Genomic DNA, 16,941 nt, shown 5'->3' with positions numbered 1-16,941 from the left:
CTCAGCATGGCTTGATGAGCGGAGCCATGTCGGTGCTCAGGATCCAAACTGGGAAAACCCTGGGCCACTGGAGCAGAGCACGTGAACTTAACCACTCAGCCACCAGGCCGGCCCCTAGACACGTGATTCCTGAAGGACTCAAAATGACACAGAAGCTCCTGTTCATGGATCAGTATTTGAATATTTTCTTTGAAACCACACCCAAACTAAGAGCAATATAGATGCACAAGAGAACTTGGTGCACCTTGAAAATCAAGTAATCTGAGGCCTGTAACAGATCATAAGGATTAAAAGGTAGATGACTGATCTCTTCTTAGCCTTAAGAAAACTATAATGAAATAACAGAACTAACACACAGCTTAAGAAATAACCTTAACAAGAGTTTTAGTCTCCTGTGGATCCCACTCTGACTGTACCCTCCTCCTACTCTCCAGATTTTGATCTTTATCATCCATGTGCATTTCTTTACATTTTCACTACAAATATACATATTCTTGAAGGACACATTTTTTCTTTGGATTTTTAAAATCTTTTCTTTAATGAAGAATGTCCTAAAATTTAGGTTTATATATATACATATATGTAAATAATAGAATCTACTAAGCTGATGATTTTAAAAAAACAAAAACCAAACCTGCGTCATGCAGAACTATTTACAATTTAGTGAAATTGAAGAGAAATTATTTAGCAGAAATGGATCAAAGCTATAATGCTGAGAAAAAGGATGTTTTATTATCTTCACTTGACCATAAATTAAAATTACCATTATTTATAAAAGTTATATAAATGCAGGCTGATCATCTTTAAAGTCTCAAAAAGCCAAATATAAATAGAACCCCCAAAATAAATTCAATTAAAAAAAGTTCTGGCATAATTTATCTACATGCTATGTGATATCCTGGGAAGAACCACTGCAACGATTATCCAAAGTAACATCAAAGGCAGCAGAAGAGATGCTTGGTCTTAAATGTAAATCCAAAGGTACAGTGTCTACAACGACAGTGCAGAGCAGAAGTATAGCTGCAACTTCTAACAGCAAAAAATAAGTTTGTTTGCAAATACTGTATTCGTCAATGAAATAAGAAAGCAGATCAGGATAAAACGATGGATAGTCTCATCAACTAGGCCACCTTATTTCAAGACAATTTTTCAGGTAGCAAAAACGAACAACAATAAAGCTCTATACATATGACCGAACTGTTTATTATGCTAGAGCCAGTACTTTTAGAGTTTACAAATTAAAATGTAACAAATAATTATACATCAGCATTGGTAGGAATATCAAATATTATTTCACAACTGCCACTATGTGTTTCTTCTTCTCTGACACAATTGGCACAGATCCAGGCTTGCTATGTTTGAGACGATTCACTTCCCTAGAAATAAAACAAAATACACAAGATATAACTAAGTTTACGAGAAATCATCTTAGCCAAAGAAAACTTTTTGGGAAAAATCACAAAGCATTTTCTTTCACTGGAAAACCACCAACTGAAAAAAAAGGCTTTCACAATGTGATTAGGTAAAAAGTAGCTAGAAATCAACTTTTGTTACTTTATTTAATAGCTTCTTCTCTTATCACATATCAATGTCCTTTACTAAGTTTAAAAACCTGCCACAGTGACTCAACCCCCTATCTTCCCAGAGGCAGCAAAATAATAATCGTTTATATAGTCTAATTAAAAAAAAAAAGAGCCCTGTTTTAGAATTTCTATAATACTTTGCATGAATTCAAGGATTGCAAAGAAGGGAATATTTTGCAGGAAAACGGTGGTGGCAGTGGTGGGAGCTCTGCTTCAGAGCAAAAAGGTTAGATTCCAAATGTTATGATGAAGCATATTAGAAAAATTTTTATTTAAGAAACATGCACGAGTTCTTTGCATTCTTTAATTTGGAAAGCACACAATACTTTCTTAATTCCAGCCACATTGGAAATCATTTTTCAAACATTATCTATTCACAATAGTTTTTTTAGTATGAACAGAAGCATTTTCCTGTTTTGATACGTCATTTTCACTGTTTGCCCTTTAAATATATTCTCAATGGAAATTTTCACAATCTTAAATGATCACTGCTCCCTCCTTTTATCAGGAAAAAGAAAAAAGCCCAGAGAAGTCTTCAAAAATACCTCTAATGGTGACAACAGCACATAAACTATTCCCTTGAAAGGCAGGTTTTTTGTTTGCTTGTTTTTGGTGAGCTGAGAGAGGGAAGTTAGAAAAGAGTATGAGATAGAGTCAAATGCCCCAAAACATACTTCCGCCGACGAGCTTCTCTCATGATGCGCTGCTCCTGAATCTGGCTATAGATAGACTTAGGGAGATGTCGGTGTCGAGCGATACGTTTTATATGAGGATGATGCTGAAATTTCTCCTTCAACTTCTGGTTATAATCTTTGGCTGCTTTTTCTCGTGATGTAAGCTGAAAAAGTGCATTTTGATATTTTAATGAATGGTGTGTTCTTTGTTTTGCTGCAGCATAACAAAGCTAGGAAGCACCCTTTCCCTCCCAAACTAAACTTTTATGACACGTGGCCAAATGTCATTCTACCCCTTACAAGGTTATGTTAGTAATACCAGCTCTGCGAGCACTGAATTTCCTTTTAGGCAGCACGCCTACAATGTAGATGATGCCACCAAGTGAAGAACAGCAGTGCTGAGGGAGCAGGGCTATGTGGACCCCTGGGCTGGACCTTCCCCAGGCATAAATAACAAAGAGAAAGCACCTAAACTATTCACTTGAACTTTTATTCTGTGAAAGTAATTACCGAAACAGAAAAGAAAAAGTGTTCAACTCCGTAACTACTAGGCTTTGTGTAACAAATGTTAAGGATGATGTGATTTAGAAGAACATTTAATGATGAACAGAAACCCAGACATAGTGTAATGCTTAGCAATCATTAAACCTGAAATAGAATTGTCTTTAATTACTGTTTATCATCTTGATTTTCCTACTGGGGCTAAGTAGAAAATACCTCAAACTAAGCCTTTCCTTCCTAAATTTAATATTTGTTTCCGATACACTCTATGAGTTTATTAAAGAAAACATGAGACATTCAGAAAAACATCAAGAACAAAACAAAAATCAACCATAATTCCACAACTCAGAGGTAGCCAGCCAATGATACTATTTGTTATATCTTCATGGAAACTTTTATAAAGTCTGAAGCTTTCTGTATTTTTGTTAAAGGTAAGTGTTTCACTGTCTTTGATATTAAAAGACTTCACAGGGATATGCAGCCTTTGATCTGCCTGATTACTATTCCTGTGACAGAAGAAATAGGCATTCTGAGTTCTAAGTTTCTAGTCCCTACATCTTCTCTCCTCCCTACTTGAAGGAAAACACAAAGAATCAAGAAGGTTCAAATATTATCAAACTCTGAATTAACAAAGGCCTCTGAAGGTGTCTATGACACAAAAAAAGTCAATCTAAATATAGCCATGTCTGTTTTGTTGCATCTTTTTTTCTATCACAACTATGCCAATTTTATCAAAATACCTAAAGCACTTCAAATAAATCCTCTTTACAACATAATGATATCCAATAAAATTAGAAACTAGCTTTTTGACAATGAAACAAAATGGGGTCTCTTACCAAACCCAGTTTTTCAGAAGCGTTAGCTTTCCACAGACGAATGTTCATTTCATCAGAGCCACACATTATGTACTTGCTGTCAGAGGTCCATTTTACACAGATAACATGTTGCATTCTCTTTGTGTGATAGACTTCCCTAAAGAAGAGGAATTAAAGTTAAAACCCTTTGGATTTTGGTACAGATTTTCTTTAACGACTGCCTATCAAGTATGAGGATGCCATTTTTAGTTTTAAGAGAGTTTAAAAGAGAAATTCAAATTCATTTAAATATATTTGTATTGAACCAAATCAACAAGATTCTATGCTAAGTGCTGGGGAATTAAAAAAAAATTCCTGCTCTCAGAGAAGTTACAATCCAGTAAGAAAAACAATATAAATATACTAAGCCCAGAAAAGTTCACAAATAACTGAGGTCATATAGTACAAATAAAATATGCTGAAGCTGCAGTAATTTTGTAACAATAAGAAATGGATTGCTTTTAATAAGCCTTCCCCCTCCAAATCAATTCAGGTCAACCACCACACTTTTCTTTTTCATTTTACTGGAAAATAAAATAAATGCAATGGCATTCAAAGATTCAAAGAGGACATCCCCATATGTTGACTCTAATGACTGAGTTCTGTTTTGTTCAAATTGTTTAAAAAGGTTAATTAATTGAAGTGAGAGTTAATGATTTACATGTGTGAAGAGAAAGGGAAGGCTATAGAAGGTTCTGATGAGTTAAGAATCATTTAATAAATGGAGATGTCAAATATCATACCTACTTGGAAAGGCTGAGAAACATGCTAAGTGAATTCACAGAAGATACTATATTGGGAAGTGTTAAGAGCATTAAAAAGCAAGGAAAAGATAAGGTCAGAAAAAATAAAAAGAGGAGACTTCTGGAGAAATAAATTTTCCATATCTGGATTAAATGATTCGAAATGCAGACTGCTTGAGGGAAAGAAAACAAACTCCACAAACTCTGCCCACTAACAGCAAACCCACAGATGACGACCAAATCAAAGAGGATTTGCATCTACAGAACAAATCTCTGAAGGACACTCACAAAACCAGGCTTTTACACTGTTTCTAATACATACGTTTTGAGCTCTTGAATGAACATGTAGATAAATCATGAGAAATTTATTTCTAAAAGGAAGATGCTTAGAAATACCCTATTAAAATGAAAAGCAGATGGGACAAAGACTGCTTTTTCTTTTCCTCTCAATGCTCTGCTTTTCATGCCTCAATTCTTTTTTTTTTTTTTTTTTCTTGATTAACATTGGAGCTTTATTTTGGGGCAGAGCATGTTCTGGGACAAAGGGGACTTAGAATAATACGTGTTCTTTTCTCACACTCTGTGATCTTTGGAGGAAAAAAGCACGCAAGCTTAAGTACATATGAATTACACATTAAGACTACCAGGACCCTTACTCTGGTTAACATTTTTTTTTTTTTATATTTATATATTTTTTTTATTAATGTTATGATAGATTACAAGCTTGTGAGATTTCAGTTGTACATTTTTGTTAGTCATGTTGTGGGTACACCACTTCCCCCTCCGTACCCTCCCCCCACCCCCCCTTTTCCCTGGTAACCACCGATCAGATCTCCTTCTCAATATACTAATTTCCACCTATGAGTGGAGTCATATAGAGATCGTCTTTCTCTGACTGACTTATTTCGCTTAACATAATGCCCTCGAGGTCCATCCACGTTGTTGTGAATGGGCCAATTTCGTCTTTTTTTATGGCTGAGTAGTATTCCATTGTGTATATATACCACATCTTCTTTATCCAGTCATCGGTTTCTGGGCATGTAGGCTGGTTCCACGTCTTGGCTATTGTAAATAATGCTGCGATGAACATAGGGGTGCAACGGACTCTTGAGATATCTGTTATCAGGTTCTTAGGATAGATACCCAGTAATGGGATGGCTGGGTCATAGGGTATTTCTATTTTTAACTTTTTGAGAAATCTCCATACTGTTTTCCATAGTGGCTGTACCAGTTTGCATTCCCACCAACAGTGTATGAGGGTTCCTCTTTCTCCACAACCTCTCCAACATTTGTCGTTCTTGGTTTTGGATGTTTTTGCCAATCTAACGGGGGTAAGGTGATATCTTAGTGTAGTTTTGATTTGCATTTCCCTGATGATTAGCGATGATGAACATCTTTTCATGTGTCTATTGTCATGCCTCAATTCTTATAATCTCTACCTACGTAAAGACCTCTTTTTTCCCATAGCAACATAACAAATTTAAATACTAGGAAATTCAATCAGGCTTTGGTAACCATTAAAAATCACCTGTTCATGTATTAAACCCATCAAACCCAACAGATTAGTCACTTAAACAACTCAGAATCTTCCTTAATGGTAAACTACGCAGAGCTCTTACCTTCTAGATACGTTTATGCTTACACGAGTGATGGCTACATAAAGTTCACTACAAGTTATACTATTTGGAGATAAATACATCTTAAATCTTAAATTCTTTATATACATAGTCAAAATAAACTAACTGTTCCATGTGAATGCAATTTATTTACTTGTTTGCTTAGTAAATATTGAATGAAATCCCAACAGCTTACTTTCAAATACTGATTTAACGGTAGTTTTTAAAAATCTACTCAAAATTTACTTTAAAAATACACTTTAACCATTTTAAGGTCTTTCAAAGGAAAATATTTTTAAACTACAGATCAATCAAAGCACTGTCTACATTATTTGATGTTTGTAATGATAGGAAACTCGAGCAGACCACAGAAACAAACCAGAACTAGCTTTCAAGCTCATGAAGGCAAAGGTCAGAGGGAACACCACTTATATCTAAACCCAAAGGGAAGTAACACATATTAAGATCGTCATTACAAATCTCCAAATGACGTCAGGAGATAATTCCCCAGAAATGGGGTGTAAGAACTCCTCACTTCATACAATTTTGGAATAAATTTGAGCTTTTTAGCTAGACTTGCATTAAGTTGCCCACATTGGCTTTGGAATAATTCAGCTTGAACTAATCTGCTGGGTCCTTGAGAACACAGGTGCCTAAACATTCCATTTCTCTTAATCTTTATTTGTTTTTTTCCCATTCTTTGTGTCTGCTTCTGTATCATGTTAGAAAAGTATTGTCCTACTACCTTTGAAGGTTCTACTGCCAAGAAATGATGGAGGGCCACATTCTCTTGATTCTTAATATTTCCCAGAGAGGTGAGAAGAATAGAAACTATCAGCCTTGACTTGGGCATGACTCAATAACCCCAACCATTCATGACGGGCGAATATCAAGTTAGCTGCAACAGCCAAACAGGAATCAGCACCAGGAGTTCTACAGTGGAGATGATGGAATGAAGATCTAAGTCATCAGAACACTCCAGTCAGTATGCTTTTGATTTAAACACCTTTTAAAGATTTTACTTTTTTTTATTTTCCTTTTTCTCCCCAAAGCCCCCTGGTACATAGTTGTATATTCTTCATTGTGGGTCCTTCTAGTTGTGACATGTGGGACGCTGCCTCAGCGTGGTTTGATGAGCAGTGCCATGTCTGCGCCCAGGATTCGAACCAACGAAACACTGGGCCGCCTGCAGCAGAGCGCGCGAATTTAACCACTCAGCCACGGGGCCAGCCCTAAACACCTTTTAAATCAGATACACAGTGATGATAAATTATTTGCTAGCAATTAATGAAGGTTTAGGAATTTACAGTGCTTCTTCACATTAGAGGGCAGAAAGATGCAACTATCACAAGTAAAAACATCAAAGAGTCAGACAGACAGACTGGCTATGACCAAAAATGGTACTGATAAGTTGACTGACTCTAAGGAAGAGGCTCTGTCTGAAATCTTCTGGTTGTGAATACAGGGCTGGGACAGGGGTGAGGCAAATGAAGTGCCTACAGCACAAACTTTAAGGAGGCACTCACTCTCACGGTGGTGCAGATGCAGCGTTGGCATTTGCACAACCTTGAGATGAATAACTCCTTGAATTTCGCACCCTAGGCACCTCACTTAGAGGCACCCCAGTCCTGGCCCTGTGGAACAGAAAGCCAGTGACTCAGGAGAAGGACACGATGTGCCTTTGAAAGCAAACCTCATTCTGTGAGAAGGTCCAGAAACCTTCAGCACTGTAGAAGCCAGGCTAGTTATCATTCAGAGTAATGATCAAAATTCTCATCATTGCACTAAACTGGTGAGATTTCTCCACCCTGTTGTACTTACACCACCCAACTGTATGTTCTCTAGATTTTTTTTTTATTTTATTTTATTTTTCCTTTTTCTCTCCAAAGCGCCCCAGTACATAGCTGTATATTCTTCACTGTGGATCCTTCTAGTTGTGGCATGTGGGACGCTGCCTCAGCGTGGTTTGATGAGCAGCCCCATGTCCGCACCCAGGATTCGAACCAACGAAACACTGGGCCGCCTGCAGCAGAGAGCGCGAACTTAACCACTCAGCCATGGGACCTGCCCCTCTAGATCTTTTTTTAAGTGAGGAAAGGGTCCCAGAAAGTTTCCCTGTTACCATCAATCTTTATGAAGCTGGGTAAACTGCTTTACCAGCTCCACACTGTTGTTGTCTAGCACAGACCATCACCTCCCACCCTCAGTATATAGGTTCTCTGTTCTTTCCTTTCCCTGATTGTACTCACTTGTCTCCTTTCCTTTTCTACTACCACCAATCATTCCCTGTTATCTTTCACCAAATCCATCTTCTCCCCAATGAACTATACTTCCATCAAGTAAGACCATGCCATTCAATTAAGTATGCGTAGATATATGCATATGCATGCATGTGTTGTTCACATATATTTATATTGTATTTTAGTTTTACAGGAAAACTTCCTCAGTTTACTTGGATTTGCTTTGAATATGCTTCCAGGAACACATATGATGCCTTACTAAGGAACAAGAAGAATGCGTATGAAAATCTTCTGTAAACCATAGTACAATATACAAGGGGCTGTATCTTACACAAGAATTAGGTTTTAAAGTCAGCCTGTAAAGCAAAAAATCAAATGCAATCAAAATTACCCTGAAAACCTTAAAATGCCAGTTTTCGGTAAACTACCTCAATACAATTATAGATGATATAATACTATATAGATGTATAACATTCAATAACGTATAAGACGTAGTAGAGAGCCAAGCTGTACAAAACACACGTCTTAAACACTAGAATTACACTCAATGTGCTTATAGAATGAGAGACACAGAAAAAGAGAATGGGACAGCTGATTAAACAGTCCTGACAATTTAAACTGTTATTTTTCTAATCTTTGCCTTAGTGTATAAGAGCTGAATTTGAATAAGAAATAACAAATGTAAGGTATTATTGTTATTAATTGCTCTTAAATTATATTAGGGTAAAATTTAAGTTCTTCATTATCAAATTAAAAGTTTACCATATTTTAGAGCAGTGAAAATACTCTATGAAATTATCATGATGGATACATGTCATTATATATTTGTTCAAACCCATAAAACATACAGTACCAAGAGTGAACCCTAAGGTAAACTGGATTTTGGGTGATTATGATGTGTCAATGCTGGTTCCTCTTTGCCAATAAATGTACCATTCTGGTGAGTGATGTTGATAAGCGGAGAGGCTATGCATGTGCAGGTGCAGATATATGGGAAATCTCTGTACCTTCCTCTCAATTTTGTTGTAAACCTGAAACTGTCCTAAAAAAATAGTCTTTATTAAAAAAGGTTTACTATAAAACACTTAAAAATAATTCTAAAATAAAAGGTTTTTCCCCAAGGCAAACACTAAAATTTTTTATCAATGAACTATATAAAGATAATATCCTGTTCAGTGAAAGAAACTGCCCAGGAGGCTGATGTTTTGCCCCTAGATGATACAGTAGAAGTTGGTACTCAAGTCACAATGCCTGGGTGTGAGCCCACCATATACACACAACCAAACAACCTTTCAAAAAAGATAAATCATGATCAAAACAAGGAAAAATCAAATAAAAACAAATGGTTTACTGGTAGTAACATACCTGCTTCTACCTTTGTCCACAGGAAAGATGCGAATAGATTTATCAAAACTAGCAGACACAAACTCTTTCCCGGTGGGAGAGTAATCCACATCAAGCACGGCAGACACATGATCCATATGTACCATTACAGGAGTGTCCAGTGCACGCATATCAAAAGTATACAAGCTGTAAAAGGAGTTTTAATTATTTGGTACAAATTTCTACAAAGAAGTACCGGCAGTACTAAGACACTAGTGAAAGTAAGACCACTGGCTAAGTAACGCAGATGTAAATAAACAGCTCAATTCTTTACACGGCAGGTAGGGGACAGGGAAAAATATCAACAGCTTTTATTATTCCTTAAGATTACACTCACATACCTTCATCCTTATAAATCTCATTGTTAGAAAATGTGGAAATTTCAGAAAAGTACAAAGAGTACAAAACTCACCTTTAATTCCACTTCCCAGAGGAAGTCAGTTAGTGCAGTGTAATTATCTCTAATCTTTTCACCATGCTATTTAAATACATACTTTTAATAAAATTGAGATAATACTGTATAAAGCTCTGTATTCTGCTATCTCATGTAGCATGAGTATTTATCCATTAAATAATCTTTCAAAATATTTTAATGGCTACATTTAAATATAAATTAACAACTTACAATTTCTTTAAATAAAATTATTCATTAATAAAAAATTGGAAACTTTATAATTATAAATAATTGTTAAATGAAATTGATATTTGAATTTTTGACATTTAATCTTTAATTGAGCAGGACAGATTCAATTAGATCTGGAGAGATTCTTACACGTAGGATTATTAAGTCCAAAGGCACGAGCATTTTTAAGGCTTTTGAATTGACAAATCATTTCCAACAAAGTTGCACTAATTTATACTCCCATCAGTGATATATAACAGTGAGCATAGCTTTTCAAAGGGTGTACTAAAATTAGAAAACTATATTTTGTGCACAGCTGGTAAAGATAACAACTTCAAGATTTTCAAGGTTTAAAAATTCTTAATCAACAGTCAAAAGAATAGTGCTTCAAATGAGCCAACACAGACAGTGGACAATAGTAACAAAACATTACTGGGATGAAGTTCCCAACATCAAAACACGTCAGGATGATAGAAATAGTGAGAAAAAGTTTGAGGAGAAACAGGATATCTACATAATTTTAAAGTACCTCCTGAAGGACGTGTATTAATTACAAAATGAAAAAACTAACTTTAAGTGGAGAAACCTTGCAGATACCACTTTAACTAAGTGATCAAGGTTAACATCATCAGTAATAAAACATGTTGACGTCATGTACCAGATCTGATGTGTCAAAAAGGACTTATCAGTTCTGTGGTATTTTTGCCAAAAATGCATAACTTCAATCTAATAATACGAAAATGTCACTTAAGCCCAAATTAAGGGCAGTTTACAAAATAATTAACAAGTTAAATCCTTTCCAAAAGTGCTAAGGTCATGAAAGACAAGGGAAGATTGAAGAACAGTCACAGACTGAGCAAACTAAGGAGACATCACAATCAAATGCAACGTGGGATCCTGCATTGGATCCTAGAACAGAAAAAGAACATTAGCGGAAAGACTGGTGATGGAATAAAGTCTGTGGTTTAGCTAACAGTAGTGTACCAATGTTAATTTCTTGGTTTTGCTAATTAAACTTTCGTTATGTAAGACATTAACATTAGGGGAAGTTGGCTGACAGGTACTATTTTCGCAGCTTTTTAGTAAGCCTAAAATTATTTCAAAATAAAACGTTTAAAAAAGTAACACTTCAAAAAGAGTATTTTTTAATACTACTACTACAAAAGGTCACTGATGCTAATGATAAAATACCCCAAACACCATGAAATTCTCATCGAGAGAACTCACTCTTCTTTCTAAAAATCTTCCAACATACCACAGGACTCTCAGCCAAGGCCACACTGATCTTTGAGGTTAAATCTCTGAGTTGACAACTGCTTTACAGTCCCTCTCTAGAGCACTGGTTCTCAACTAGGTTTGTTTTGTTTTTTAAGAATCTGGGGGGGTTTGGGGTTTTTTGGAGAGAAAAATTCATCCTCAGCTAACATCTGCTGCCAATCCTCTTCTCTTTTTCTCCTCTCCAAAGCCCTAGTACATGGTTGTATATTCTAGTTGTAAGCCATTCTAGTTCTTCTACGTAAGTTGCTGTCACAGCATGGCTACTGACAGATGAGTGGTGTGGTTCTGCAGCCAGGAACCACAGCTGGGCTGCCGAAGCGGAGCACACCAAACTTTAACCACTAGGCCATCAGGTCTAGCTCTAAAAATCTGGTTTTTTAATACACTGTTTTAATTTCTACATGAGAATAAGTTTAAAAATTTATTCCAATTCCAAGCAAATCAAGCCATTTGGATGGAAAATGTTTACATAAACAGTTTCAACAGTTAGAGGATTTTTTAGGGATCATCTATTCCAACTCTCTTACAGATAATGAAACTATGGCACAGAGCTAGTTCACATGACTTGTCCAAATTTCTACAGTAGTTACTGGCTGGGTCAAGACTTGAACTTGTGTTTCTAATTCATAATGATTAGACTATTTAAAGGCTAATAAAAGAAGGAAAATATTAAAAATATAGAAAAAGGATACCACAGCAAGATCACTTTCAAGTAAGAATAATTATGGCACTCTATCTAATCGTTACTCCTTATAAAAGACATGCTCTTTGTTTCAGGTGTCATATGTAATTCTTCCCAAGGCAAGAAACGAGAAACTCCAGAGATACTGTAAGAAAAGATATCTTGCCAAAATAGATAATTAGAACAAACTTCAGAAACCTTAATAAGGTTGGTCAGCAGGACATTCTTTTATTGCCTTTAACTTGAATAAGTCCATTTCATTTCAAAATGTCAATAAAGGCTAAAAGGGTTTCAATTATTTTGGCTTGGTACTGCTAGTTAATGAGAATCCAACTGAGCTTCTTTCTAGTACAGAAAGTCATAATAGATGTTTCTAGTTGGTACCACTAAAACATCATGTAATAAATCCTATTTCTGAGCTAATTTATACTTTCATAAATAGCAGTGGAACACAGAAGTTAGATACAGAAGATATAAAGTTCAATCCAACAACAAACTTCTACCTTCTCAAAAAAACGTGTACTAAGAATCTACTATATGCATAGCACTATAATAAATGCTTTGGATAAAAGAAGATGAATATGACACTATTTCCTCACTAGATTAAAACTTCCTGCTTCAACAGCCTCATCTTTAAACGCGGGATGACATATATGTCCTATCCACCTTAAAGGGATACGGAAAAGATAAAACAAGACAGCCAATGTGAAAAGCAATATATAAGGAATCATAAAACTCCACTGAGGTCAAGAACATAAGGTTGCTAAGTCACCTTTAAGTGGAGTCACAGAATAATATATTGTAAATATTAAGGTAAAGATTGAAACTGCATTTTTTCTTTTGTCTTACTGAAGTAAGAGTGATACTGATAACATGACTATCAGCCAGCTGAAGAGCTACAAATTTTGAAGGCAGATATTTTTAGTTTCTATTAAAATACGTATGGTTCAGTCATTATTTATAGGTCTACATCAGAGATCAGCCAACTTTTTCTGTAAAGGGCCAGATAATAAACATTTTCAGCTTTGTGGGTCATACGGTCTCTGCTGCAGCTGCTCAACTCAGGCATCATAGCACAAAAGCAGCCATATTCAACACATAAACAAGTGTGGCTATATTCCAATACAATTTTACAAACACAGGCAGCAGACAGGATTTGGTCCATGGGTCATAGTTTACTGGTCTATATTATTTTGAAAACTGAGAATACTCTTCTGAGAAGCTCTTCTCCAATTTGGAAAACATTTTTTTCAGCAAAACAAATGACAGTTTTCTAACATATATGAAGGAATACTACATAGGTAAATATATTTCATTAGTAAGACTTATACAATTGAGCCATTTCTGATAGAATAGGTTTTAAAAAGAGGGAAACTTACTTGTAATCTTCATTTGCTGCAGTAAAAATGAAAGCTTCCATAGGGTTCCAACAAATTGTATTTGTTCTCATATCTAAGATGACCTGATAAAAGAAGCATACACTAACCCATTACTACGAAATTAACTCCCTTTAAAATGAATAAATTTCCCACTTCATTTCCTTTCCTTCTTTTTTCATTAATTTAAGCAAATATTTAGTAAACAACTATCATGTGCAGAGTACTCCACCTGGTGAACAGAAAAAGAAAATCAATAATTGTTTCCTGAATACAGAGGCAGAGTGGTATATATTGAAAAATATAAAAGTGCTTAATAAATGGTCCCTTGACCTCGAATAACATAGTTTAGTCAGGAAAATGAGACATATATAAGAAAAGTTAAAATATAAACAATGAAGCAGTAAATGATTAAGTATCAAATTAGGGGCAAAATTAATGGTGAGCTTAGGGTTAACAGGGAGAAGAAAGATTTCAAAAGACAAGCATGATTTCAGCTGACCTGTGAAGGACCAGTGTATTATGGTGTTTATCAAAAAGAACATTTTGGTACCATGTCTTCTCAGATAAGGGAAACAAAAGAAAAAATAAACAAGTGGGAGGGCATCAGACTAAAGAGCTTCTGTAAGGCAAAAGAAACTAGAATCAAAACAAAGAGACAATCCACCAATTGAGAGAAAATATTTGCAAATCAAATATTTGACCAGGGGTTAATCTCCATAATATATAAGGAACTCACACAACTGAATGATAAAAAACAAACAACTCGATCAAAAACTGGGCAGAGGATATGAACAGACATTTTTCCAAAGAAGCTATACAGATGGCCAATAAACACATGAAAAGATGTTCAACATCACTAATCATCAGGAAATGAAAATCAAAACTACACTAAGATACCACTTGACGCCTACTAAAAGGGCTATAATCACCTAAGACAAAAAATAACAAATGTTAGAGAGGCTGTGGAGAAAAGGGAACCCTCATACACTGCCGGAGGGAATGCAAACTGGTGCAGCCACTACGGAAAACAGTATGGAGATTCCTCAAAAAACTAAAAATAGAACTACCATGTGACCCAGCTATCCCACTACTGGGTCTCTACACAAACTACTTGAAACCAACAATCCAAAGTAACATGTGTACCCCTATATTCACTGCAGCACTATTCACATTAGCCAAGACATGGAAGCAACCCAAGGGCCCATCGACTGATGACTGGACAAAGAAGATGTGGTACACTACTCAGCCACAAAAAAAGACAAATTCGTCCCATTTGCAACAACATGGAAGGACCTGGCGGGAATTATGCTGAGCGAAATAAGCCAGACTGAGAAAGACAGACACCAGATAATTTCACTCATATGTGGAATATAAACAAGTACTGGGACAAAGAAGACAATTCAGTGGTTACCAGAGGAAGGGGGAGTAGGGAGTGGGCATGGGGGAGGGGGGCAGGAGAGCATTTATGTGTTGACAGTCAAGAAATAACGTACAACTGAAATCTCACATTGATGTAAACTCAATTAAATTATGAACTCAATTAAAAAAAAAGGAACATTTTGGGTAGGATAGTCTTTTGATGTGTGTGACTGTCCACTGTAGGATGTTTAGACTCTCAGGCACCTGCCCATTAAATGCCAGTAGTGGTCTCTAAAACACCCTGCCCACATTCCCAAAAATACACCTGGTGGGAGAAGACAACCCCTGATTGACAACCACTATATTTAGGGAAGAAAAGATAGAAGAAACACTGACAGTCTAGTAGACAGAACAAAGAAATAATAAAAAATAGCATCTCTGCATCCATCTAGGTGACTTGCATGTGACAAACCATACTTAAATGTGACCTCACTGACTGAAACAAATAAATAAATGTAATACAAATTGGGACCGGATTTTGGAGGGCCTTGAAAGTCAGGCAGGTTACAATTCTTTTCTTCACCCTAAAAGTAATGGAGTGTCATTAAAAATTGAGAACGGAGGGGTGGAGGGGCCTGAAACTATTATTTATTAAACTAGTACTTCATGTTAGCATTCTGCTAAATGCTTAAAGTATCATGTTGAATTCTCCCCAATGTGCTGCAAGGTAGTTATTAATTCACCATTGACAGGAGAAATACAGATTAGGTTACCTGCTTCAAGTCTAACATTGAAGTTCACATAGGATCCTCCCACTATGATCACATGAATGAGTGTGATAATCTTTCCAAAGTATTATCATAAACTGGAAAGATTATCCCATTTATCTAGCTCAAACTTCAGTGAATATACTCTGCTTCTAATATTTCTGAATTTATTACATGTTATTTGATTTAGAAACAACAAAAATATTAAAAGCATTTCTTTCACATGTGGACTATGACCATAGACTTGTGGTACATGAATGATGTCTAGCCCTTTCTGTACTCAGAATTCTAACACTCGAAATCAACTTTATACTCTTTTCTTTATAATGGTACTCCTCTCTTTACCAACAATATTTCTCTCCCTCTTTAGAGTCAGCTGAAAGCGCTATTAGCTTTCCTATGTAAGTCCTGGAATGACTGCCTTAGAACTATTGGGAAATCCGTCACCTTGAACAGCATAGTGTTTGTCTAAACAAAACGTCAAACTAGTACCCATCAGCACAGAACTAAACAAATAAAGCTGGTTATGTGAATAAGTTACAAAACTTTCCAGAATAAAATACTGTACATGTCATATGATAATCACGAGGCCTGAAATAATGGAATGCAACACAATCATAGGTCACTTAATAATGGGGATACATTCTGAGACAAGTATCAGGCAATCTCATCGTTGTGCAAACATCAGAGTGCACTTACACAAACCTAGATGGCACAGCCTACTACGTACCTAGGCTATATGGTACCAATTTTATGGGACCACTGCCGTATATGCAGTCAATTGTCAACTGAAACACCTTTATGCAGCGCATGACTATACTTTTAATTCAAAAACTTTCAATTCAATAAGTACTAACTAGATGCCTAAAATTTACTGGCATTATGAAAGACACAAAGACGACTACATACAGTACCTAGTGGAAACGTAAAGGTCTCTAAAAAGCACCAAGGAGCTGAGAGAAGGCCACTGTGATCACTTTGGGTTCTAAGAATATCTCCATGAAAAAAAATTTAATTCTGAAAAAACATGTGCTCCATATTTTCAGTCACTTGATTTACAAAGGACTGAATCAACAATTGTACAAAGCAGAAGAGAAATTGAAACTCACCTTTTTCAGAGGAGTAGCTTGCCTCATATCATACAGAACTATATTCCTGTCAGAAGCACAACTTCCCAAGAGAAATGTCTAAAAATAAGTATAAGAATCACAAGTTAAAAGCCAGGCTTGGCAGCAAACCATGTCCACTCAGTGAACAAAT

At 35.9% G+C, this 16,941-nt stretch overlaps 1 protein-coding gene across 1 annotated transcript in view; it reads right to left on the bottom strand.

The window, feature by feature from the left end:
- Positions 1–731: 731 nt before the first annotated feature.
- DCAF13 (DDB1 and CUL4 associated factor 13) overlaps positions 732–16,941 on the bottom strand; it is a 31,184-nt gene continuing 14,974 nt past the window's right edge. The window contains 6 exon segments of the mRNA NM_001309279.1: positions 732–1,376; positions 2,258–2,421; positions 3,595–3,730; positions 9,577–9,741; positions 13,556–13,638; positions 16,791–16,868. Coding sequence (NP_001296208.1) covers positions 1,289–1,376; positions 2,258–2,421; positions 3,595–3,730; positions 9,577–9,741; positions 13,556–13,638; positions 16,791–16,868 — 714 coding nt within the window. The 3' untranslated portion in view covers positions 732–1,288.

Source organism: Equus caballus, chromosome 9, assembly GCF_041296265.1.
Source record: "Equus caballus isolate H_3958 breed thoroughbred chromosome 9, TB-T2T, whole genome shotgun sequence".
Taxonomy (NCBI): domain Eukaryota; kingdom Metazoa; phylum Chordata; class Mammalia; order Perissodactyla; family Equidae; genus Equus; species Equus caballus.
Note: the sequence above shows the minus strand (reverse complement) of the source record. Positions and strands in the feature narration are given on the sequence as shown.